This window comes from Chiloscyllium punctatum, chromosome 32, assembly GCF_047496795.1.
Source record: "Chiloscyllium punctatum isolate Juve2018m chromosome 32, sChiPun1.3, whole genome shotgun sequence".
In the NCBI taxonomy this organism is placed as follows: domain Eukaryota; kingdom Metazoa; phylum Chordata; class Chondrichthyes; order Orectolobiformes; family Hemiscylliidae; genus Chiloscyllium; species Chiloscyllium punctatum.
This window is the reverse complement of record NC_092770.1, coordinates 69,673,798-69,699,354: the sequence shown is the minus strand read 5'-3', so window position 1 is coordinate 69,699,354 and position 25,557 is coordinate 69,673,798. Positions and strand designations below refer to the sequence as shown.

General features: G+C 40.4%; 1 protein-coding gene across 14 annotated transcripts in view; it reads right to left on the bottom strand.

Moving 5' to 3' along the window:
• LOC140458257 (ataxin-7-like protein 1) overlaps nucleotides 1-25,557 on the bottom strand; it is a 247,119-nt gene that overhangs the window by 68,551 nt on the left and 153,011 nt on the right. For all 14 annotated transcript variants that reach the window (XM_072552630.1, XM_072552631.1, XM_072552633.1 and 11 more), the window contains one exon: nucleotides 3,815-4,037. In XM_072552630.1, the coding sequence (XP_072408731.1) occupies nucleotides 3,815-4,037 (223 nt within the window). The remainder of the gene's footprint in view (nucleotides 1-3,814; nucleotides 4,038-25,557) is intronic.

Genomic DNA, 25,557 nt, shown 5'->3' with positions numbered 1-25,557 from the left:
TTTTTAAATTTCCTTCTGAATCATTTATCTCTCTTAAGCAACAATCATATCTGCATGCTCTCCAAACAGAGAGATAAACTTAAAGGCCTCAGTTTCCCAGCCCTTATTTTAACAGTAGTAAACAAATATATACTGCTCAGTTGCTCTCTTGATGTTCGAGTTTTGTTCATTTGATGGTGCCAGCACCATTTAAACTTCACCATTTAAACTTGAGAAAGTAATGCACCAGCTCCACTGCATTTCCAATATTAAAATGAGAATACACCAACATTAGGGGTGGCATGGGGACTCAGTGGTTTGATTCTAGCCTTGGGTGGGTTTTCACATTCTTTTCATGTCTGCTTGGGGTTTTTCCCAGTAATCCAGATCCCCCCCCCCCCCACCCCCGAGTGTCCAAGGATGTACAGGTTAGGTGGTTTAACCAAGCTAAACTGCTCACAGTGTCCAAGGTTGTGCAAACTCTGTGGGTTAGCTATGGTAAATGCAGGGTTATATGGTGGGGTGGGATTGGATGGGATGCTATTCAACAGTCAGTGCAGACTCAATGAGCCAAATATATGTCATTTCTACTCAGACTCAGATCAGTTTTGCTTGGTTTATTACATATGCATGTCTGAGCAGTACAGATGGGATGGGCAGGAGGTCAATGTTCCCACTGTTACTTTAAAAGACTAAATGTCCTGGCACCTTATTTGTAGTGCATCTGATCAGTCATTAATTCCTTGCAAGCCAGGTGGATCACTTGGGCTCTCACAGTGACGCCTGCAGCTAATTATTCTAGCCCTTCCATCCTTCCCCATCAGCCTATCTCCCTTGATCACACAGATGAACACTCTCTTCCAGTCCCCTTGAGCTGAGTCCATTGCACACCAGCCTCATTTCTCAGTCATTCTTTGTGCCCAAGCAACTCAAACTACTGTAAACCATTCTCAGTCATGACACAGATGAATGCTCTCCAAAGAAGCCAAAGCTTCCACTCCAAAAGTCCAGCAACTACAATAACCTACCGACTGTACACCTCTTACATGGTCAGGAATTGCAGAACACATATTGCTTGCCCATGGAGAGCTTAACTGAGAAGAGGAACTAATTTTGGCAAGCCTGTCTTTTAATTAACATGCATAACATACAAATACATGTAAAATTGCTTGGAAGCTCAATTCACTGCTAATTTAACTGTAGAACCTCATATCTTTGTTAGGAATTGAGTTTTGGTCCCTCATACAACTAAGTTCCCTGCTTGCTTTGTTTCTCGCTTCCAGGAGCAGCACAGTTTTGACTTTTTATCTAAATAAGGAAACACCCGTCTTAGAGGGGATACAATGAAGGTTCGCCAGATTGTTTCCTGGGATGAGAGGTTTATTCTACATAGAGAGATTGAGTAGAATGCGACTATATTCTCAGGAATTTCAAAGAATAAAGGAGGATCCCACTGAAATGGAGAAAAATATTTTGAGTATGTGAAGTTGATGCATAAGTTTAGCTACCATTTCAATGAATAGTGGAGCACGTCTATGTGGTGTATTGCCAAGTTGTGTTCCTTTGCATAGACTTTTATCATCCCAATTAATTGGGAAGAACAAGGCTTTCATGCAAAATGATTTTGAAAAACTGGTTTCAGTAGGTTTGGAAACTGAAGTATAATTGTGAAGGCCACTAAATTACACAGCAATTAATAAATGAAAACTCTAGAATATCCTCTTCACATGCATAAAGTGGCTTCAAAAATCCAATAGATGACTGAATCCATTTTACTGAAAAATATTTACTACCAAAAAAATGTTGAATTAGAAATATAAGAAGGAAGATACTCCTTTTTGCTAACAGTGCAACACCCTAGTCCACATCGTTTGATACTACTTGTCTCAACTATTTGTTAATGACAAACATCTCACGATTATATTTCCTTGAACCCAGATGAGGAAGAAGTGGCACAATTGATGGATTTAACAATGATTAAAAGATTTGATCATTAAAAAGAAGTCATTTCCTATGGTGAGGGTGTCCAGAATAAAGGGCGGGCATAAACCTCAAAACAGAATGAGTCTGCTCAGGAGCAATGTTGAGAAGCAGCAATTCATTTAGAGGTAATAAATGTATGGAACTCTTTACACCCAAAAGCTGCTGAGCTGTGATCAATTGAAGACGTCCAAATTGAGAATGATCAGGTACGAAGGGTTATAGAAATGCTTCAACTGTTCGTAATGATTTGTCATGAGCTAACTGAATAGCAGCATAGGTCGTCAATGAGCTGAAAGGCCCACTTCTGTTCCCATGTTCCTAATTTATAAACCAACTCTGTGGTACCACTGTATTACCACCCTCATACAAGCGTAACCATTACCTTAAACAGAAAATACTTTCAAAATAATCACAAAGCCCACAGTATTTACAAACCACAATTCATAAGATACTGCAACACACATTGCATAACACATGTGGTACAGTCACATCACCCCCACAGCTACATTCAGTGCCACAGTACTTGCAAAAGGATCTTAACAGCGTAGGTGGTAAACACTGACACCTCTACACCAATAACAAGATTAGCTGACTGGATAATTGACTGAATTTTCTATTTGTATATTTTACTGCATTTGTTTAGCTGACAGATAATCACAGTTAGCATTCCTGTCAAAGCATATTGCACCAGCTTCAAATTTGCATCAAACTGGTGATGAGGTGGTCACAAGAATAGTGTGATAATGCAGACAGGAAAAGAACATTTAAAACAAATATGTTAAGGCAAAACACTTTATTTAGTCCATTAAAACAGGTCATTTCAAATGGATTATCTGATTGAAAAGCAAGTGAAAACAAAGAGTTACAATTACATCTTATACCCAGAATGAGTTTGTCTGTGCGCTGCTTGTTCATACTAGATGGGCTGGTGATGAAGACACTGTACTTGGCCCCAGAGATTATGAAGTGTAAAATTAGCTGATTCCCACTCTTGGTTGCAATGCAGGGATTCCTGTGTGAATGCATGTGTATCACTTAGGTAATTTTCGCCATAAATAGTTTGCTGACACCCTCTACATAGTATTAGTTGTGAAGCATGCTTAGTTGGGGGAAACATTGGTGGGCAGCTTGTGGTACAGAACTATGATGAGTTAGTTCCAAACAGTGAAAAAGTAAGAGGTAGACAGATAAGACAACAAAAGTAAAAGGTATACAGCAAGCAAGCCCTGTCATCATGAATACATTAAAGTCACAAAATCAGTTTGCCAATGAACATTTCAAACACAGATTCATTTATGTTCAGGAAACAAATTAAACAGGAGAAAACTGGTAATTTGGCTCTCACAAGTGAAGACTTCCTCAGCAGATATTCCTCTCCATTTACTTCCTTCTAAATAAGCAATGGGAACCAGAAATGGACAAAGTGGATCATGCTACAGTGACAACATTGGGAAAACAACATATTTATGGAAAAACAAAGTTACCTTCTCCATGCAACAGAAAGCATCTTGGAGGACTCCTGTAAGTGTAGTAAGTTCAAAAGTGGCCAAACGTGGCTTGTTCAATTTAAGAACAGTTATTCACAAAGCACTTTTTAAAAATCACCAAGTAAAATTTGTGACTCACAACAGATGATTCAGCTGCACCTGTTCACACCGCATGCAAACTCTCATTACTCATACTGATTAGACAAGACATAATGAAATCTTTGCCACAGTTGCCCAAAAAAATAAATAATTCGATACCTTAGTGAATAAAATTGAGAAACGTTATTTAAATGGTTTTCATGTCAAGAACAATGACCAGAAAAACCACCCTGTTTCATGTAATTAAACAGACTGAAGATACCCACCATGGTTTTTCTCTTGTTACTTTGGAAGGAAAGACTGCCTGGGCTTGCCTATTATTAGAGGCATGGAGATTGTCTTTTGGTGACTTGAATGGCTTGGAGTTGCTACCAGCTAACATATGGCTACTGCAGGCTTTGGATTTCATGGAGACTGGTGATGTTGTGGAATTGGAGGTTGTAGAAGCTGGTGAGGGGGTTGCCTTACATGAAGAACCATGTCTCCTTTCTGAAAGCAAAGGAGAGAGAGCAGTGATTAGTTGGTAAATTATACGGTGGGATTGCAGAAATATTTTCTTTTAATCATTTGTTAAAATAAAAGTTGACTTGAATAACAAGCAAAAAACTGATCAATTAAGACACAAATGCTGTAATCACAATTTTATCATACACAGATTTTGTTAAGATATAGTAGATCTATTTTTCTACAGCATAAGCTAGGAGATGAACCATACTCAGCATGAACTGGTAGATTCGCCATACTGTCTGATAAAAGTCCAAAACAGCAACATGAGTGAGCAGATTAATAGATAAAAACATCAATAGCTTGCATCTATGTAATGATTTTAACATTCCAAGATACATACAAGAGTGATGTCAATGCAAGTATTGATATTTAAGGAGACATCAGGGCAGATGACTAAAAAGTTAACATAAGAGGCAGGCAACATAAGGAGCTCCTTCAAGAAAGAAAGACAAGTTGACAGGCTTATAGAAAGAATTCCAGAGAAAAAAAAAGAGGCAAGGCAATCAAAGACACAGCAATCTATAATGGAGCAGTTAAAGTTGCTAATTTGCCAGAAAAAGAAGAGTGCAAAAGAGTGGAAAGGTTTGTAGGGATAGAGGCTCTTTGCTGATAATGGCACAATGGTGAGAAGTATTTGCAATTCTCCAGATGCTGAAGCAGTCCCTATCCATATGCAGACAGACCTGGACAACATTTAGTCTTGGGTGATAAGTGTCAAACAACACTCATGCCACAGAAATGTCAGACAATAACCATCTCCATCAAAACAGAATCAAGATGTTCGATACCATTACTAAAGCTCAATCTCCTATCATTAACACCCTCCGGGCTTACCACTGACCAGAAACTGAACTGTTCCTACCATAGAAATACTGCAGCTACAAAAGCAGATCAGAAGCTCAGAATTCTGTGACCTCACGTCTCCCCAGTGCATGGCCACTATTTACAAGACGTAAGTCAGGATAAAATATTCCCTACTTGACTGTATGGTTGCAGCACAGTGGCAACAGTGTATACCACCTAGAAGATGCACTGCAACAACTCACTAAGGCTTCTTCCAGTCCACCTCAAACCCATGAACTCTATCACCAGATGGGCAAAGGCAGCAGATTTATGGGAACTCCACCATCTGCAAGTTCTTCTCCAAGCCACTAACCACCCTGAGCTAAAACTATGTCATGGCTCCTTCAATATTTACTGTTTATTGTCCTGGAACCCTAACAGTTCTAGTGACTGCAGCAATTCGAGAGAGTGGCTCACTACCACATGCTTAAGGACAACGAAGGATAGACAATATATGCTGACTTTCCAGCCATATCCACATTACTGAAAGTCACAAAGATAGGTAGGAGTGAGGCCATGGAGGTTTCCAAAAACAAGTTATGAGGATTTTAAAATCCACTCATCATTGGATGGGGAGGCAGTGTACGTCAGCAAGCAGTGATAGGTGAACAGAAATTATTGAAAATTTAAGGTACAGGCAGCAAAATGTTGAATGCAGACGGCAGGTCAGTGGGTGTTTCTTGATTGTTGTTGGAACTATAGTCACCCATGTGAAGAGTATCCTATCACACTTCTGACTTGTGCGCTTTAGATATGGATAGGTTTTGGGGAGTCACATGATAAGTTACTTGTCTCAGAATTCCTCACGTCTGAACACTTGTGTAGTCACTACATTTATGTCGATAATGGGAGATTTAGCGACTGTATTGCAAGTGAACAATAACGCAGGAATGTTAATTCCTGTTCATCAAAAATGGTCACTGTGGGGTCTGGTGTGAATGCTACTTGTCACTAAACATCCAGTTGCTACATATGATCATGGAATACGTCAGTACCTGAAGAGTTGCGAATGGTACTGCATACTGTGTAATTATCAGAGAACATTCCAACCTTTGATATTATGATTGAGAAAGGGTCATCAATGAAGCAGGTGGATTTGCCTATAGCACTTTCCTGAGAAACTCCTGCAAAGATTTACTGGGATTGAGACAATTATGGTTGCTGGAGGTCAAATCATCTTCCATTGTACTGTGTATGGACTCTGACTAACTTATCCCATCACAAGTCTTATTGAGTTCAATTTTGTCATAGCTACTTAATGTTACACTTGGTCAAATGCCACCTTGATGTCGCACAGCTCACCGACAGAATTTAGGTTTTTTGTCCAGTATTGACCAAAGCTGAAATGACATCATGAGCTAAATGGCCCCAGTGAAACATAAACTAACCATCATGAGAAGGTTATTACTTTTTAAGTGTCACTTGATAGCACTGTCAACTGCAGCTTTCTTCAATTTCTAATGATCAAGAGTAGATTTTTGGGGCAGTAATGCACTTGTCCTGCTTTTGGAGGACAAGTCATATGTGTGCATTTCCCCATAGTGTCAGGTTGATGCAATGTTGCAACCGTACAACTGCTTTGCTAGGCACATAGCTAATTCTGGAGCACGTCAGTACTATTGGTGGCATATTGTCAGGGCTCAGAACTTCTGCTATATGTAATGCATTCAGCCGTTTCCTTGTACCACATGGAGTGAATCAAATTGGTTGAAGATTGACATCTGTGATGCTCAGTAGTCGTCTCAGGAAGGAGCTGCGATGGGCCATTCTGACTGAAGATAATTGCAAGCATATCAGCCTTTTCTTATGGAATGATGTGATGGCTTTCCCAACCATCAAGGCTCAGGACTTTTATGGAGCCTCAATTAGTTATTCATTTGTCCATTCATGATTTGATAGTTGTTTGCAATGCTTTACATCAAATCCATTGTTGTGGGATCATTTGGCTCTATCACATGCTGCTTTAGCTTTTTCATGTGCATGCAGTTGTGTTGTAGATTCACCAGATGGCAACTCATTTTTAGGTGCCCTTGATGCTGCTGGCTCACACCCCCGAATTCCTCATTGCAGCAAGATTAATCCTTTAGTTCAGTGGTAATGGTGAATGAAGAATATCCTGGGCCATCAGGTTATGGATTGTGGTTAAATAGAATTCTGCTGCTGTTCCTGATGGTCTGCAGTATCTTATGACCAGTTTAGAGGTGCTAGGTCTGTTCTGAATTTTTCACATTTAGTACAGCGGTACAGTCACACAATACAATGGAAGACTGTGTCATGGGTTATAATCCCTGTAGATACCTAAGCTTTTATGAAGATACTTGACTGGAAAATTCGTACAAAACTTATGTTTTAAGACTTTTATTGCAACAGATAAATAAAAGCAACATTAACTAACCGCTATTTAGGGGGCAACTTACACAATAGGAAAAGCTTCCCCAATTATACTAGTAAAATAACTGAAAATCTCCAGACCCAGTTATGTTTTATGGGCCTTATATCCAGACAGAAATGGTACTTAACTATCCATTAGACACCAGCTCCATTCTGCCTTCCATACAAACATAAGACTAATTAGGAGCAGACTTTGACATTTCAAGACTATTCAACCATTCAATAAGATCATAGCTAATCTAACTGTGGCCCAAATTCCATATTCCCATCTATTCCCCCATAAGTTTTGAATCCCCTGCCTAACAAGAATCTGTCTGTCTCTTTCTTAAAAATATTTAGTGACCCCAACTCTACTACTTTCTAAAAGTAGAGCGTTCCAAAGTTGCAGAATCCCAAAGGGAAGAATTTCACCTCCCCTCTATCCTAAAAGGTCAATCCGTAATGTTAAAACTGCATTCCCTAGTTCTTGACTCACCCACAAGAGGAAACAGCCTTCCTAGAGCCACCTTGTTAAGACCATTCAGGATCTTGTACACTTCAATCAAGACAGCTCTCACTCTACTTGAAACAAGCCTAGCCTGCCCAATCTTTCCGCCTAAGACAACCCATTGATTCTAGGTATCAATCCAGTAAGCCTCCTCTGAACTGTCTCCAACACATTTATATCCTTTCTAAATTAAGGAGGCTAAAACTGCAGTGTTTAAGAGGTTGTGTTCCCAATGCCCAATATAACTGAAGCATTAACATCTTATCTTTTATGTCCAATTCCTCTTGTAATAAAGGTTAGCACTGCATGAGCCTTCTTGATTATGTACTGCACTTGCATACTAACCTTTCATGGCTCATGCACTTAGACCCCTCTGTACCTTGGAATTCTGTACTTGATCACTGTTTCAGTAATATTCTGTTTTTTTAAAAAAATTATTCATGAAGTGAACATCTTTACGCTCTCTCATATTATACTCCATCTGCCAGATTTTTGCCCACTCACTTGAACCATTTATATCAGTCTGCATCCATGTTATGTCACATTCACAACATACTTTCCTACCTAACTTTATATCATTTGCAAATTTAGCTACCATGCCTTTGCTCCCCTCATTAAGATAAATTGTAAAAAGTGATGCCTTAGCATAGACTCGAATGGAACTCCACTCATCACGTCTTCCAATCTGAAAAAAGACCCAATATGCATTTTGTTTTTATAAACTATTTTCTATTCCAGAATGTTACCTTTTATACCAAGATCCTACTTTGCCCAATAAGCTTTTATGTGGAATCTTCTCAACTGCCTTCTGGAAGTTCAAGTACATTACAACAACAGGCTTCTCTTTATTGAAAGCACATATTACTCCTTCAGAGAATTCCAATAAGTTGGTTAAACACGACTCAAGTTCTTCTAAAAGCCAAGATATAACTGTCTTTTAAAAGAATCAATTCAAATACCTTCCTCAATAAATATAATCTGATAACCGTTATGGATAGGTGGCTACAGGATGACTAGAATTGCGCTGTGTATTGAGAGGTTTATGACATTAAGCAGAATAGGATGCAAGTTAAAGGTGGAGTGGTAGTACTCCTAACTAATGTTAGTATTGTGATCCACAAGCATCCTGAGCAGTGATGCGAGGTAGGACAAAGTATACAAATAGTATTGGATGCTTGCGATAAATGAGCAGTTTAAATATGGCCTATTTTAATTTACATATAAATTGGAAAAATCAGATAGGATAACCTTGGTAAGGAGTTCCTAAAATACTTTCAGGATATTTTCTTCAAGCAACACATTCTGGAACCGATCAGAAAGCAGGCTAGGCTAAACTTGGCACTGTGCAATGTGACAGAATCACTGATTTCAACAAAGGCATCTCTGGTAACAGTGATCATAATATGATGAATTTTTGCAACCAGTTTGAAAGAGAAAAGTGTGTGTCTAAGATTAGTATTTTAAATGTAAAAGGCAACTATGTGGACATGAAAGTGGAGTTAGCTGAACTGGAATATTAGGCTAGATGATGGATCCTTTTCAGACTGCATACAAACTGGTCAATGGTTTTTTTGATTGAGGTTCTGCTTTTTTAAAATCAATTTAGCACTTATCTTCGTATTTGCCTCAGCTGAGCCTCTTCCCTAGCTTACCCATGTTGATGGATCTTCTGCTTCCCACTGCAAGTTCTTCCTTGCCTTTAGCTGATGTCCCAGATAACACAGCCATCAGAACTCATGTTCTTCGCTGAAGAGAATTACCTCATTAAACTATCCCTTACCTCCCTTCTACTGCCCCCTCTTAGGTGGCTTCCTGCTTCAATGGCCAGTTAGCTCTTCCACCCTAAAGCTTTCACTCTCATCCAAATAAGCCGAGAACACCTCAAATTTACAAAGGCGGGGTCTTTTGTGCTTCTGTTCTCTAGGTCTCCTTAACTGCTTCATTTATAGTGACACCCTCCTATCTCTGACAACTAAGCAAATCAGAAGACCTTGTCCTAATAAATGAGAGTGTTTCTCGGAACAAAGTGTCAAAATAACTGTGCCCCTCTCTGATGTGTGACTGTACATGCAGCTTGGCCTCCTGGTCAATAATGCTGAGCCAAAGATCCTGCAACTGCCAGTTTTTTCTGCAGATATGCAGGTCCTGGATCACCCTAGCATCCTGAAATTGCAACACATTACCTTCTTTCGCTAATATGCGTTAATTAACTAGCAATTGTTAACTAATTTATAGTTAATACAACCAACATCTCCTGAATCGTTTTCACGTCAGTAGACTTTGTAACACAGATCAAACAGTCCACAATTGGAATGAGCTGGCAGAGGAAGTGGTAGAAGCTGGTACATGTACAACATTTAAAAGGCATCTGGATAGGTACATGAATAGGAGGAGTTTAGAAGGATATGGGCCAAACACTGGCAAATGGGACTAGATTAATTTAGGATACCTGGTCGGCATGGATGAGTTGGACCGAAGAGTCTGTTTTCATGCTGTACAACTCTGACTCAATACTTGCAATACCAATAAAACTTCTGTTATAGAAGACTGGAAATCAAATGCTGAAGGCTGTAAAAAAGTAGTTAAACATAATTCCCCACATTTCATTGAATCCCCCATTCTACACAATGCACCTCTTTATCGCTATGAACCGAACTCGAAGATTTACTCACTTGACCAGCATCTTACTCCCCAACATCGACAGCCCTACCAACTCTTGAAGTTAAATGGACAATATCAAGTATAATGGGTTACAAATATTGACACACTTGAGAGACTTGGACAGTAACAGTTTACTCAAAGGCAGCACAGCATTTTCTGTCCCTAACTACACCTGTAAACATCTTACAGGTTCTTCACAGCAAAACAACCTGGGCTCCCCTTTAACTGTTAACAATCAAGATACCCAAGCTTCTCATCAGACAAGAGTCACAGCAGGTCGCATGATCCCTTCACTCCTCCATTTTACCCTGGTAAACAAGCAGTTATAAAACACAATCTTATTAACTTCTTATTTGCAACATCAATGAGAAAATGGATCATTGTCTTCACAAAGTCTGTAGAGTGGCCACGCCTATCGATTCTATTGTGGAGACTTATATCTGTGACATGTCGGTTGGTACAGGTGAGGTCATCTACTGTAAACCTACAGTGGCAAATATCTCCTTCAGGCCTCAGTCTGCTCACTCAGAAGTGGTGTGACCAAGTCATCCTTGATGATGAACACTGAAATTCCCTATCCAGAGTGCCTTCTGCGGCCTTGTGACCCTCAGAACCTTTTCCAAATTGCATTCAACAGAGGAAGTTCAGCAGATATTAACCTGCAAGAGAGTTTTCCTTGCCCATGTTTCACCTGATGGCATGAGACTTCATGGAATCTTGAGTCAATGTGAAGGAGTCCCAGGAGTAGTTTCTCTCACTCATACACCATAGTGTCACTCGCTCAGTTATCTCAATTTGGCACAATTCCCTAGTTTTACATAAAAAGCATTTTTCTGGATTGACTGAGCTGGTTGTGCCCTGTCAATTCAGATATACATTGATGTCAGAAGATAGATTTGGTTTAATTCAACTTTGATATGGTGTTTTCACATTGGTGACCCAGATGGGTTAAGTGAAAGAGTCACCAGTATTGCAACTAGCTTTCAATTTCAGATTCATTTACTTAACTCAATAAATTTAAATTCCAAAAGCTGATCAATGAATCTATGTTTTTAGAACATTAATCAAGGCCTCTAGACTACTGATCCAATGATATTACTAATTCTGCTTTTGTTCCCTTAGAGCAAAGGGCTTGGGAACAGTGGGAGAAGGGTTCCAGGCTTGGGCATATTTGGAAACAGGAAACAAAATTTGGTTTCCATCAAAGTGATGACATAGGATTTGAGTATAGCTGGAGGGAGGGTAGAGGGTTCATGAACAGTAGAGACAGTGTGTGCAGTTGGCTACAGTTGTAGACAATACATGGGATTTGAGAACAATGGGGGGGGGGGGGGATACAGAATTTAAGGATAGTAGGGGAGAAGATACAGGATATAGGTACAGTCAGAAAGAGAGTATTGGTTCTGGTACAGTCGACATCATGGGCCCGGAGTCAATGTTGACAAATTGCAAAGTGACTCCCTCTTTACAATATACCACAGAGCCACCATTTCTGTTGGGTCTGTCCTGCCAATGGGAGAGCACATTCCCAGGGAGGATGAGGGTAGTGTCCGGAACATAGTCATATTTAAACAATCTACACCTCAGACAATTTCAAACTTTTGCTTGACTAGTTTGTGGGACATGTCTCCCACTATTGACACAAGCTCTAGATGTTAGTATGGAGGACACTGCAGGGTTGACAGGGGTGATGTTGCTATTGCAGTTTCTGATGGCTAAATCAATTTCAAGTAGTTTAATCATTTTTCATTCCTTTTTATTATTCATTCATGGGGTGAGGGCATGACTAACTAGCTCAGTATTTATTGCCCGTATTTATATTATTTAGAGAGCAATTTTAAGACAGCAAATGTGCTGTCAATTTGGAGTCATGTGCAGACCAAACCATTTTAAGAGAGAAGATTTCCCTTTCTAAAGGGTGTGAATGAACTAGATTCTTTCTTACAACGGACAGTGGTTACATGGTCACCAGGAGACGAGCTTTTTGTTCCAAATTTTTAATGTTTCAAATTTCACCATCCGCCATGCTGAGATTCGAATCGGAGTCCCATGAACATTACTCTTGGGTTTCAGATTACTAGGACCATAACACTTTCACTTCTTCACCACCTCTCCAGCTTCGGTTTGATACAACTGCAAGGCTTGTTTGACCATTTTGGAGGACAGTTAACAGTCGTGGAATCACATGTAGGCCAGACCAGGCAAGAAAGGCAGATTTCCACCCAACAAGAGCTTTAATAATCAAGAAGGTTTTGCAACTAACAACAATGGTTCCATGGTCATCACCAGATTAGCCTTTTAAATTCCATATTTATTAATTCAATATAAATTTTGTAAAATGCCATGAGGGATTATATTCCCAGAGCATAGCCTAAACTAGTAAATCAGAGACATCACTATGCCATCTCCTCCCCAGTGTGGAATCAGGTACCACGTTTATGCAATTTGGTGAAGGAAAATTAAAGCTGCAAATCTTCACCCTCCCGCTTCTAACTTCAATTGCTTCAATAGCCTGCTACTCATCGTGAAGTCAGAAGTAGCAATATTCAATGATTGCAGTCTCCAGAAGCATTCACAATTCACTCAGATACTGAAGCATGTCACAATCTCTGGGCAACATTCAGGCCTAGACTGATAAATGTAAATAATGTTTCTGCCATACAAATGCCAGGCAATGATCATCTTAGCAAAACAGTATCTAAATACCCACCCTTGATGTTTAACAAGATTATCTTTGCTGAAGCTTCCAGCAACATCACTCTTCAGAAACTGAACTGGACCGTGCCACAGAATCCTAGAATCTCTATAGAGTGGAAGTAATCAAGGCCAAGCTGGCCCTTCAAACAGCATCCCACCTAGACCAACCCCACGACCTTATCCCTGTAACCCTGCATTTCCCACAGCTAATCCACCTAACCTACACATTCCTGGACATTTTGGGCAGTTTAACATGTCCAACCCACTTAACCTGCACATCTTTGGACTGTCGAATGAAACCTACACAGAAACAGGGAGAATGTGCAAACGCCACATGGAAAGGCACCTGAGCATGGTATTGTACCCAAGTCCCTGGTGCTGTGAAGCAGCAGTGCTAACCACTAAGCCACATCGAACCACCATAAACATTATAGCTACAAAAGCAAGTCAAATAGAGACTATAAATTCTTAATCAAATAATCCATGTTCCAACTCGCAAAAACCTGTCCATGATTTAGCAATGGACCACTCTCCACTTATCTGGCTGAGTGAAGCTCCAGCAACACTCAAGTAGCCCAACACCATCCAAGAAAAGAATTCAATCTGATTAGCATCCTACACATCCAGTTGAACACCTACTGCTTTCACCACATTGCATGGTTGCATCAGCGTGTACTGTATGCAAGATGTCCTGCAGAAACTCAGAGATCCTTTGGGAATCCTGAGGGACAGGATGTACATGTATTTGGAAAGGCAAGGACTGATTCGGGATAGTCAACATGGCTTTGTGCATGGGAAATCATGTCTCACAAACTTGATTGAGTTTTTTGAAGAAGTAACAAAAAAAAAGATTGATGAGGGCAGAGCAGTAGATGTGATCTATATGGACTTCAGTAAGGCGTTCGACAAGATTCCCCATGGGAGGGTGATTAGCAAGGTTAGATCTCATGGAATACAGGGAGAGCTAGCCATTTGGATACAGAACTGGCTCAAAGGTAGAAGACAGAGGGTGGTGGTGGAGGGTTGTTTTTCAGACTGGAGGCCTGTGACCAGTGGAGTGCCAGAAGGATCAGTGCTGGGCCTTCTATTTTTTGTCATTTACATAAATGATTTGGATGTGAGCATAAGAGGTATAGTTAGTAAGTTTGCAGATGACACCAAAATTGGAGGTGTAGTGGATAGCGAAGAGGGTTACGTCAGATTACAACAGGATCTGGACCAGATGGGCCAATGGGCTGAGAAGTGGCAGATGGAGTTTAATTCAGACAAATGCAAGGTGCTGTATTTTGGGAAAGCAAATCTTAGCAGGACTTATACACTTAATGATAAGGTCCTAGGGAGTGTTGCTGAACAAAGATATCTTGGAGTGCAAGTTCATAGCTCCTTGAAAGTGGAGGAGTCACAGATAGATAGGATAGTGAAGGCAGCATTTGGCAAGCTTTCCTTTATTGGTCAGATTATTGAGTACAGGAGTTGAGAGGTCATGTTGTGGCTGGTTAGGCCACTGTTGGAATATTGCATGCAATTCTGGTCTCCTTCCTATTGCAAAGATGTTGTGAAACTTGAAAGGGTTCAGAAAAGAGTTACAAGGATGTTGCCAGGGTTGGTGGAGTCCAGAACTAGAGGGCATAGGTTTAGGGTGAGAGGGGAAAGATATAAAAAAGACCAAAGGGGCAACTCTTTCACGCAGAGGGTGGTATGTGTATGGAATGAGCTGCCAGAGGAAGTGGTGGAGGCTGGTACAATTGCAACATTTAAGAGGCATCTGGATGGGTATATGAATAGGAAGGGTTTGGAGGTATATGGGCCAGGTGCTGGCAGGTTGGGTTGGGATATCTGGTCGGCATGAACGGGTTGGACCGAAGGGTCTGTTTCCATGCCGTACATCTCTATGACAGCATCTTCCAAAGCCATTTCCTCTTTCACCAAAAAGGGCAAGGGCAACAGATGAATGGAAAAACTAGCAGTGCATGTTCCCCTCCAAGCCACACACTCCTGACTTAGAATCATTGTTCCATGACTATCACAAGGTCAAAATCGGACTGCCCTCCTTTCTGCGGGCATGGCTCACCACCTCCTTTGCAAAGGTGATGAGGGATGGGCGAGAGTCTTGCCAACAACATACACACTCCAAAAATGAAGAAAAATCCTACCTTCCACTGTTCCAAACTCTATAACCTCCTTCTCTGCACACCTAAAGACTTACAACTCCACAACCCAGCTCTCACACGATTTTGAAACCTTATACATTTCCATCTACCGTCCCTAAATTCTGCAATCACCTTCCCACTGTTCTCTGCTCCTATAACTTTGCTTGCACTTTTCTCAATACCTACAACCCTATAACCTCCTAATTATCGTGTGTACATCTCAATATCTAATTTCTTCCCTTTCCACATTCCAATCAAGCCTTCAAGTATCCAAACTCCTCCACCCACTTTAGGACCAAGAATCCAGAACCTTCCCTTGATGTTCTCAGGTCCTATTATATTTCCAATGTATCCCACCACATTAAATGCCTCTCACTTTTCCCCTCTGTATAAAGCTGCTCTTCAGTTTCTGACCTTTCATTAAAATGTCTGTATCAGACTTTAATACATTTAACAATAAAGCATTCACAACTCTCCAAGGAAAACAATTCCAAAGATAATGCAATAGTCTATGGGGCGAAGAAATTTATTCTCATTTCAATCCTAAATAATAGACCCCTTATCCAGATCCCCAGTCAGGGCAAACAACATCTCAACACTTAACCTTCCAAATATTTGCTGTATCCTGTATGCTTAAATGAGATCATTTCTAAATTTCAGCAAGTCCTGGTCCAATTTAGTCAGCCTACCACAGAACAACCTCATCTTAGGAACCGAGCTCCCAATTTTCCAATGGTGTTCATTATCTGCATTTTGTCTACCAATAACTTGCTCCAAGATAATCATGCGTATCCTGGAATTTATTGAAAGGCATTAAGAGATATAAAGAGATGCAGTGGTTGATTATTACTAATTAATACCATACATATAAAAGATCACTCACACTTGTATTTCTGAGAATTAACTGTCTTCAAATTTACTGCAAAAATACAACAACTTCCGATTGTCAATCAGGATCAGACAGCACAATAACATGTGTGCAAGCACAATGTCATGTTTGCAAAGTTAACTGTGGAATTGCACAACTTAGACAAGAACTTTTAGAGATTGATGTTGGTATTTAACCGTGTTTCTTCTACTCATCTGAAGCTACTATATTGCTATTAACTTCATCATTACTTTGACAGAAAAACATTACATAGCAGGAAGTAACATTTCCTCCAACTCATCGTCAGCAAGTTTTATTTAGTGCTTTATCTGACATTTCAGTTCTGAATCATATCCCAGATAATACTCCTTGCTACAGTCTTAAGAAAAGTCAGTTCATTAATACTGGATGTTTCCGATTTCAGCTTATATCTTAAAAGCATTTTTTAATCCACACAATTCCTCATAAACATTAAATCCTAAATGATACGAGATTCTGTTTAAGTCAGTCTGTGACCTTAAAAGAAGGACTAAGTATCATCTCATCAAAAGAAAAACATACTGTGTTTTATGTGTCATGATACTATCTTTATAAACCAATGCTTTGCCTCCTTTATTGACAGGGAAACTGTCTAGCACAAATAGAAATACATAGAATACATCATTCTGTCTTCATTTTGGAAGTTCAATGGAAACTTTGTGGCATCTCCTCCTGACCTTATACTATTGTATGCATGGAAACAGATATTTAACTGTTAACTGTGAACTACATGCAATTATTCAGCCCTTTACACCTGCTTGGGCATCAATTCCCTATTTGTTGCCCTGAGATATTTCTTTATAGGTAAAGCCTAATGCAGAATTCTAACTTGCTGCATAAAAGAGGAGAAAATTACTATTGAAATTATTTGTCCTCCACATTCACATAACATCCATGACTAGATTTGAACTATTTCCCAGTACATCAATGCTTCAATCTACCCAGAACATGGCAAATTGCCCTGATATATGGTCCACAAAACAGATATCCATTCCCTCTACACCTCCATCTGCCATGACCAGGGCCTCCAAGCCCTCCGTTTCTTCCTCTCCCGACGTCCCCAACGACACTCTCATTCGTCTGGCCGAACTGGTCCTCACCCTTTACAATTTCTCTTTCGAATCCTCCCACTTCCTCCAGCCCGTATGGGCCCCAGCTATTCCTGTCTCTTTGTTGGCTACGTAGAACAGTCCATCTTCTGTAATTACACCAGCACCACTCCCCATCTCTTCCTCCGCTACACTGATGACTACATTGGTGCCACCTCGTGCTCCCGCGAGGAGGTTGAGCAACTTCACCAACACAGTCCACCCGACCTTAAAATTACCTGGACCATCTCTGACACCTCCCTCCCCTTCCTGGACCTCTCCATCACCATTAATGACGACCAACTCGACACTGACATTTTTTACAAACCCACCGACTCCCACAGCTACCTGGATTACACATCTTCCCACTCCTGCAAAAATGCCATCGCGTATTCCTAATTCCTCCGCCTCCGCCATTTCTGCTCCCAGGAGTACCAGTTCCACCACAGAACACACCAGATGGCCTCCTTCTTTAGATACCGCAATTTCCCTTCCCAAGTAGTTAAAGATGCCCTCCAACGCATCTAGTCCACATCCTGCATCTCCACCCTCAGACTCCACCCTCCAACCGTAACAAGGACAGAAAGCCCCTGGTACTCACCTTCCACCCTACCAACCTTCGCATAAACCAAATCATCCGCCGACATTTCCACCACTTCCAAACGGACCCCACCACCAGGGATATATTTCCTTCCCCCACCCCTTTCCGCCTTCCGCAAACACTGTTCCCTCAGTGACTACCTGGTCAGGTCCACGACCAACCCCCCCCCCCCCCACAACCCCCTTCCCATCCTGGCACCTTCCCCTGCCACCACAGGAATTGCAAAACCTGCGCCCACACCTCCTCCCTCACCTCCATCAAGGCCCTAAAGGAGTCTTCCACATCCAAAGTTTTATCTGCACATCCACCAATATCATTTATTGTATCCGTTGCTCCCGATGCAGTCTCCTCTACATTGGGGAGACTGGACGCCTCCTAGCAGAGCGCTTTAGGGAACATCTCCGGGACACCCGCACCAATCAACCACACCGTCCTGTGGCCCAACATTTCAACTCCCCCTCCCACTCTGCCGAGGACATGGAGGTCCTGGGCCTCCTTCACCGCCGCTCCCTCACCACCAGATGCCTGGAGGAAGAACGCCTCATCTTCCACCTCGGAACACTTCAACCCCAGGACATCAATGTGGACTTCACCAGTTTCCTCATTTCCCCTACCCCCACCTCATCCCAGTTCCAAACTTCCAGTTCAGCAATGTCCCCATGACTTGTCCTACCTGCCTATCTTCTTTTCCACCTATCCACTCCACCCTCCCCCCTAACCTGTCACCTTCATCCCCTCTCCAACTCACCTATTGTACTCTATGCTACTTTCTCCCCACCCACACCCTCCTCTCACTTATCGCTCCACTCTTCAGGCTCTCTGCCTGTCTTCCTGATGAAGAGCCTTTGCCCGAAATGTCAATTTTACTGCTCCTCAGATGCTGCCTGAACTGCTGTGCTTTTCCAGCACCACTCTAATCTAGACACCCCCAAATCCAATCCTGTCAATTGTTACCCTACAAATTTACTTTTAAACAACATCAAAAGTGATGGGCATGCTATTAAAGAGCACTTGCTTAGCCATAATATTCCAGAGCCACATATCTCTTGACCTCATTACAGTCATAAGCCAAATACAGACACAACAGCGGAACTCCAGGGATGAGGTGAGAGTGACTGTCCTTGACATCAAGATAACATTTGACCAAGTATAGCATGAAGGAGCTCCAGAAAAAAAAACTGTAGTTATGGCAATCAGAGGAAAATTCCTTGCTGATTGAAATTATATCTAGCATAAAGGATAATGGATTTGTTTACCGAAAATCAGTCATCAGTACAAAAATATAATTGCAAGAGTTCCTCGAGGCTGTGTTCTAGGCCAGAACCAACTTTCAACTGCTTCATCAATGAAATTACCTCCATCACAAGATTAGAAATATCAATATTCACAGATGATTGCACAATGCTCAGCACCACTGGTACCTCCTCAGATCTTGAAGCAGCCCATGTTTATGTGCAGCAAGACCTGGGCAATATCCAGGATTTGGCTGGTATGTGGCAAGTAACATTCATGTCACACAAGTGCCAGACAATGACAATCTCCAATAACCGAGAATGTAACCAGCTCCCCTTGATTATTCAATGGCGTTTGCACCACAGATACTCCATTATCGACATTTTGGCCACAGGGTGAATTGGACCAGCAATATAGTGATAAAAAGGGCAGGTCAGAGATTGGAAGCTGTGCAGCGAGTAATCCATTACCTATCTCCTCAATGCCTGAACACCATCGATGAGGTACAAATCAGGAGTGTGATGGAATACTCCCCACTTGCTTAGAAGGATGCAGCTCCAAAAATGTTCAAGAAACCTTACACCATCCACGACAAAGCAGCCCAATTGGTTAGCACCATATCCACATGCATCCACTCTCCAACTCACCCAGGGTCCTTAGGTAGCAACTTATAAATTTGCAACCACAACCCCATAGAAGCACAATGGTAGTAGATACATAGGGATGTTGCCATCTGCAGGTTGTGACACACTATCCCAACATGGAACAATATTGTCATTTCTTTAATGTTACTGGGTGAAAATCATGTAACTCTTCCAAATAACACTATTTACCTACATTCCAAGAAGTGTTCAATAGGGCAGCTCACCACAATCTTATCCAAGATGTGGAGGCGCCAGTGTTGGACTGGGTTGGACAAAGAAAAATCGCTCAACACCAGGTTATAGTCCAACACATTTATTAGGAAGTACAAACTTTCGGAGTGGTGCTTCTTCGTCAAGTAGCTAGTGCGGCAGGATCAAAGGACACAGAATTTATAATAAAAGATCAAAGTGTCCTACAACTGATGTGATGTATTGAACAAATCCAGATTGTCATTATGTCTTTAATCACTTCGAATGAGATTGTAGGTTTCGATTCTTTAATATTGAATCCCAGAACTTCTTTCAAGTCACATTTCTGAGATAGCTTAGGTTTTATTAAAAAAAAAGTGACATCTCAGCTCAAACAATGCATTAAAGGTGTGAGGTTAGAGTCTGTCTGTATCCCAACCTTGAGTCAGACTGGTTCGATTTCCAAAGAAGGAATTGATAAGATGTCACACGGATTGACTGCCTACAGATTGTGTGCTTTTTGAACAAAATAGAATGTATCTGTAAATACAATCTTAGCGAGGAGCACCAGTCAGATCACATTTAGAATTTTGGCAGCAGTATGGCCCCCTTATCTAAGGGAAGATATTGGCACTGAAGGCAGTCGAGAGAAGATTCACTATGTTGATTCTGGGTATGGAAGACCTGTTTTACGAGAAGGGGTTGAGTAGATTGGGCCTGGGCTCATTGAAGTTTAGAAGAATTAGAGGAGACTTGTTGAAGCACAAGATTGTTAAGGGGTTTGGCAAAATACAGGAAGTACTGTTTCCCTTGTAAGTGAGGCAAGGACCAGAGGTTATAATCTGAGAATAGGGTATCATCCATTTAAGATAGGGTCGAGAACGAACATCTTATCTCAGAGAGTAGTGAATCTGTATAATTCTTTAATGCAGAAGGCTGTCGAGGCTGTATCACTCAGCATATTTAAGGCTGAAATTGACAGATTTTTAAATATTAAGGGGATCAAAGGATTATGAAGATAAGGCAGGAAACTGGAGGTGAGGATTATCAGATTATTTTGTTGACAATTAGGGTCAGACAATAAAATGCCAGCCTAGCTAGCAGCATTTACACCCTGTGAACAAATTTATAAGACTTAAATTGTCATCCTGTTTTTCAAATTGGCTACATGGTTCTGTCCCTTCCCTTCCCCATATTCAACTGGCCTTATAATAATCAGAGGAGCTCAAGTGATTTTTGTCGCTGATCTATGCTTCACTGTTCCCTACCTGTGTGTTGGCAACAGGTATTATGCCTCACATCCCTCACCTGCAGACCACCATGTCTGGAATCCCCTCAAACTTTTCCATGTATTTCCCAACTGTTAAAATTTTTCCTAAAACGTATCAAGTTATCAATCACCAGTCCTCAAGCCCTTTGTTTTGGCTTACTGTCAATATTTCACAGATTACATTCCTTGAAAAACGCCTCTGGGTATTTTATTATTTTAAGGTACAAGCTATTGCTGTCCTGTTGCCAACACAATCCATAGATGAAATTTTCCTATCCACTGAATAAGGCTAAAAAATATTCAACGCTTTGTCTCTTAAGTTCCTATCTCTGTGCCACAGAAATCATGGACGCTCTGAGTTAAAAAAAAAATCAGAAAAAACCTACCATAGAATATAAATTTTGAACTCAAGTTACCTTCTTTTAATCTTTTAACAAGACTCAGTCACATCGCTCACAGCAAACACACTGATTTATAACAATAGAAACTTTATGCCAAGCAAATAAAAATCTACTATTCCGTTGCTATGCTGAAGCATTTGTTTAATGCTGGTGTGTCCTTTAAACAAAACACAGTCTAACTGGCATAATTAGAAGCATAATGACAGAATTTGTTGCTACCTGTTAGCTTGTTGAATTTGTGGATATGACTCGGTGCTTGTAAAACTGAAGCTTCATGCTGCTTTTCACACTTCCACAAACATGACTTCTTGAGTTTTTGGAAAATGTACAGTGCTCTCAATCCTTCTTTTATGATTGAACATATTAAGACTGAAGTATGGACATGGAAAACCATTCAGAAAGTGGTCATGTCATAATTAGGTTTAGAGGTTTGTGGAAAGGTACAATCAATGGTGAAGATAATCAACTGGATGACGGTTAATAACAATGAACTGAAAAGGAATAGCATTGTGAAGTGGAGAGAAAGGTTGGGAAGTAAAATGGTGAATGAGTAATTGCAGGAGGTTCAGGTACAGACTGTGGACACATTCTCTTGAAGGGGAAGGAAGGGCTGGAACTGCTTGGATAACTAAGAAGTTAATTTAAAATGAAACAGAAATTTCGGCTTATGATAAATGTCAGGTTCATAACTGAAAATCAAGCACAACATATAAAGTGTCTAGAAGAACTGAAAAAGTCAGTGTTAGTCTTGATTCTGCATCGGGAATTAAATGTGAACGCTTGAACCTCTGACGGAGAAAAAAGTGCAAGTATTGAGCCAAGCCATGAATGCTATTGGAGGTCTCCTGCATTTTCCACAATAGAAACAAATTTGGAATTTATAAATTGCTGAGCTTCTGAATTTTACAATGTCACAAAGGTATGAGTAAAACAACTAGTGAACAGCAGAGATAAATAATGAGAAGTAATGGTCTTGAAAAGAAGCATGATTTGAAGTGGTAAGGAATTTAGCTATAAAACCCGATTACGCCATCTACTTGTGGAGGTGATTGTGCAGGTCTGCACCTTCATCTTTAGATTGAGTAAATGTTCAACAAGATTGCCACGAGCTTCTGACACTATAGGAAATAATTTGAAATCTACTTGACAAGTAAATCACCTTATTCTACAGCTGGGTGTGTAAAAGGAAACCCTATCATAATACACACCTAAAACATGAAGAAAGATGTTCCTCAGCAGATTTTAAAAACATGCCAAACAAACGGATTTACCACTCAGCCAGAATAAGTGATCAAAAGAAACCTTCCCACCATTAATACAAAATCACAAACATACTCAAATAGCTCACTGGGGTTGTTAAGATTATAATGTCATTAAGCCAAATTACCACTGGAAATAATCCCACTATGACAAATACTTTTGCATGTTGCAAGTAGAGCACACTAGCTTGTGCAATTTTAGTAAAACACAACATTCAGACAACACTCGTTCTTTGATTACTATATAAGTGAGTTAGTGACCAAACAGCCTTCCATGCTTTGACTACTTTGTTGCAGGCATATTGAAGAAATCTTCTCTCATGATGCAAGTTAAATAGACTCATGAAAATCAAGTTAATAATAGGCAAATTATTTGACATTCTTTCAGGAGGCCTTGGAATGATGCAAAGCTGTTTTATACAAAGTTTCCCAAGTCACATTTGGGAACATGTGAGATCTTACAGGAAAGTGGTGGTAAGGGACGACCATTATTTTTCTATTCGTCTCTTGCAAATTTAGAAAATTCTGCAACACATTTTTTTTTAAAAACTTAATTTTAGATGCAGTCAGAAAGCATATGGGGCATTCTCTTGCATCTTCAATACCTACAATACTAGAACAGCCAAAGGTTGAACATTCTCCACACAGATGTCTACTTTTCTCATCTATAATACTGAACTCACACTGGGATTCTACAAAGTGGGAAGTGGAGACCATAAAAACCCATCATATCCCAGCAATGATCTCCTACAATCTCCCCAACCGGGCAGAAGATACAGAAGCCTGAACGCATGAACTATCAGATTCAAGAACAGCTTGTTCTCTGCCATTATTAGACTGCTGAATGGAGTCTCTAACTTCAAATAATGCTGATTTTGCTGATGTCGATCTTGCCTAGCACACACCTTGTGCAATGTAACTTGTATGCCTCGGTCTAGTTTTTTTTTCACCTTATGATCTGTATGTCCTTGCTTACTATGATTTGCCTGTACTGCACATAAACAAAGCTTTTCACTCAAATCAAAAATCATTGCGGATGAAGTTAAGGATATAGATTTTCAGGCCAGAAAACATAAAGGATACAAGAATGAAAAACATAAACAGCTGACAAATCATCTCTGCTGGGTTCTTACACATTTCATTACAACTACAAACCACACACAAATCATACTCATGCTATGTTATACTTTGCTGTCCATGCAATCACAAGTGTAACCAAACTCAATATGCGCCAACAGCTGCAAAGATAATCATTAACTGTAACTATTTCATCTCCTCTGCAACACAATGCATATTACACAAGTCACACATGTCTTGAGTTCATAATAGGTACTGCAGAACTGAAAGCTCTTTGCCCAGTAATTATAATACAGAGACTATTTCCTGTTGGTCTAAATTCTTAAGAGCACTTGTCAAAGACAGGGAAAATTTCAGTTTAATTGACATCACAATATTAGACACAGACGTCATCAATTGTATATAAGATTTCTTAAACTTAAAATTTCAGTTTCTCTTTTCAAGTGAATTCAGTGTCAAGGCGCTTTGATCTTCTGTAATCATTTAGTTGTTGTTACTACAAACACCCTGGGGAAATTTACACAAAGAAAGCAAGGTCTCGGAATTTTTATTTTTGCATCAATGTTACAAATTGAATACTTGTGCTCTGAAAGGTATTAAAACCAAAATGAAGCCCAGCAGCATAGGCAATACAGAGCTTGTTTCCTGAAAAATCTGATCACCAGACAGTCTCTCAAGGCTTCACAGGTCCCACACTATCTAGTCATGCAGTCCAAACGTTGTCAGGTTCAATTCCCATGTATGGTTAGTTCCAATGGCAGCATTTCAGTACCACAAGTACAGCATCTCTCCCAAAACCAGGAGGTTGTGTGCACAGTGCTAATATCTTTCAGATGAGATGTTCAATCTAGATCACAGATGGACATAAGATCCTACGGCACTAATCATTGAAAGGTAAGCAGTGTTTCTCCTTGTTAACCTCAAAAAAATACTGTAAGCAAATTACCTGGTCCTTACTGTTCGTGGGAGATTGCTGTGAACAAGTAAGTCGCAGCTTTTCCTGCATGACAACACTGGCTATAGTGCAAAGTCCTTATTTAAATATAAAGCACTTAGGGATATCCTGAGGATGTGAAATACATTCAGCAAAAACACTTTTTTCTCTTTTTCAACTGGCCTGGGTATCCCCTTGGGGGATTCTGGTGAGGGGAAAATAGCTAGTTTTCTTTTCCCAACTTCTGTCCAGTATTTCGTTGCAAATACAAACTGAGCTTGGCTCTGATATCACCTACAGTTAAATAACCAAACAACACTCAATTTGCAAGTTCCAACTTAAGAAAAAGGACGGCAAGAAATGCTGGTGCAATCAGTAGTCCCAAAAGTTCCCACCATGACTCAGAACTTCTACACAAGTGCAGTATGTGAAAACAAAGGGGAGGAAACATGATGACTTTGATGACAGAGTTCAGCATTTACAGAATCACGCAATGATACAGTGCAGAATGGGGCGATTTGGCTCAAAGTGCCTGTGCTGCTTCTTTGAAAGAGCTTCCAATTCTCTGCCGAAGCACCCGTCAAAAAGTTTGAGGTAAATGGGGATCTCAGGGCTAAGGAAGTAACTGGTGCGTGCATACACTCATCACAAGCGAGTTTTGGAAATTAAT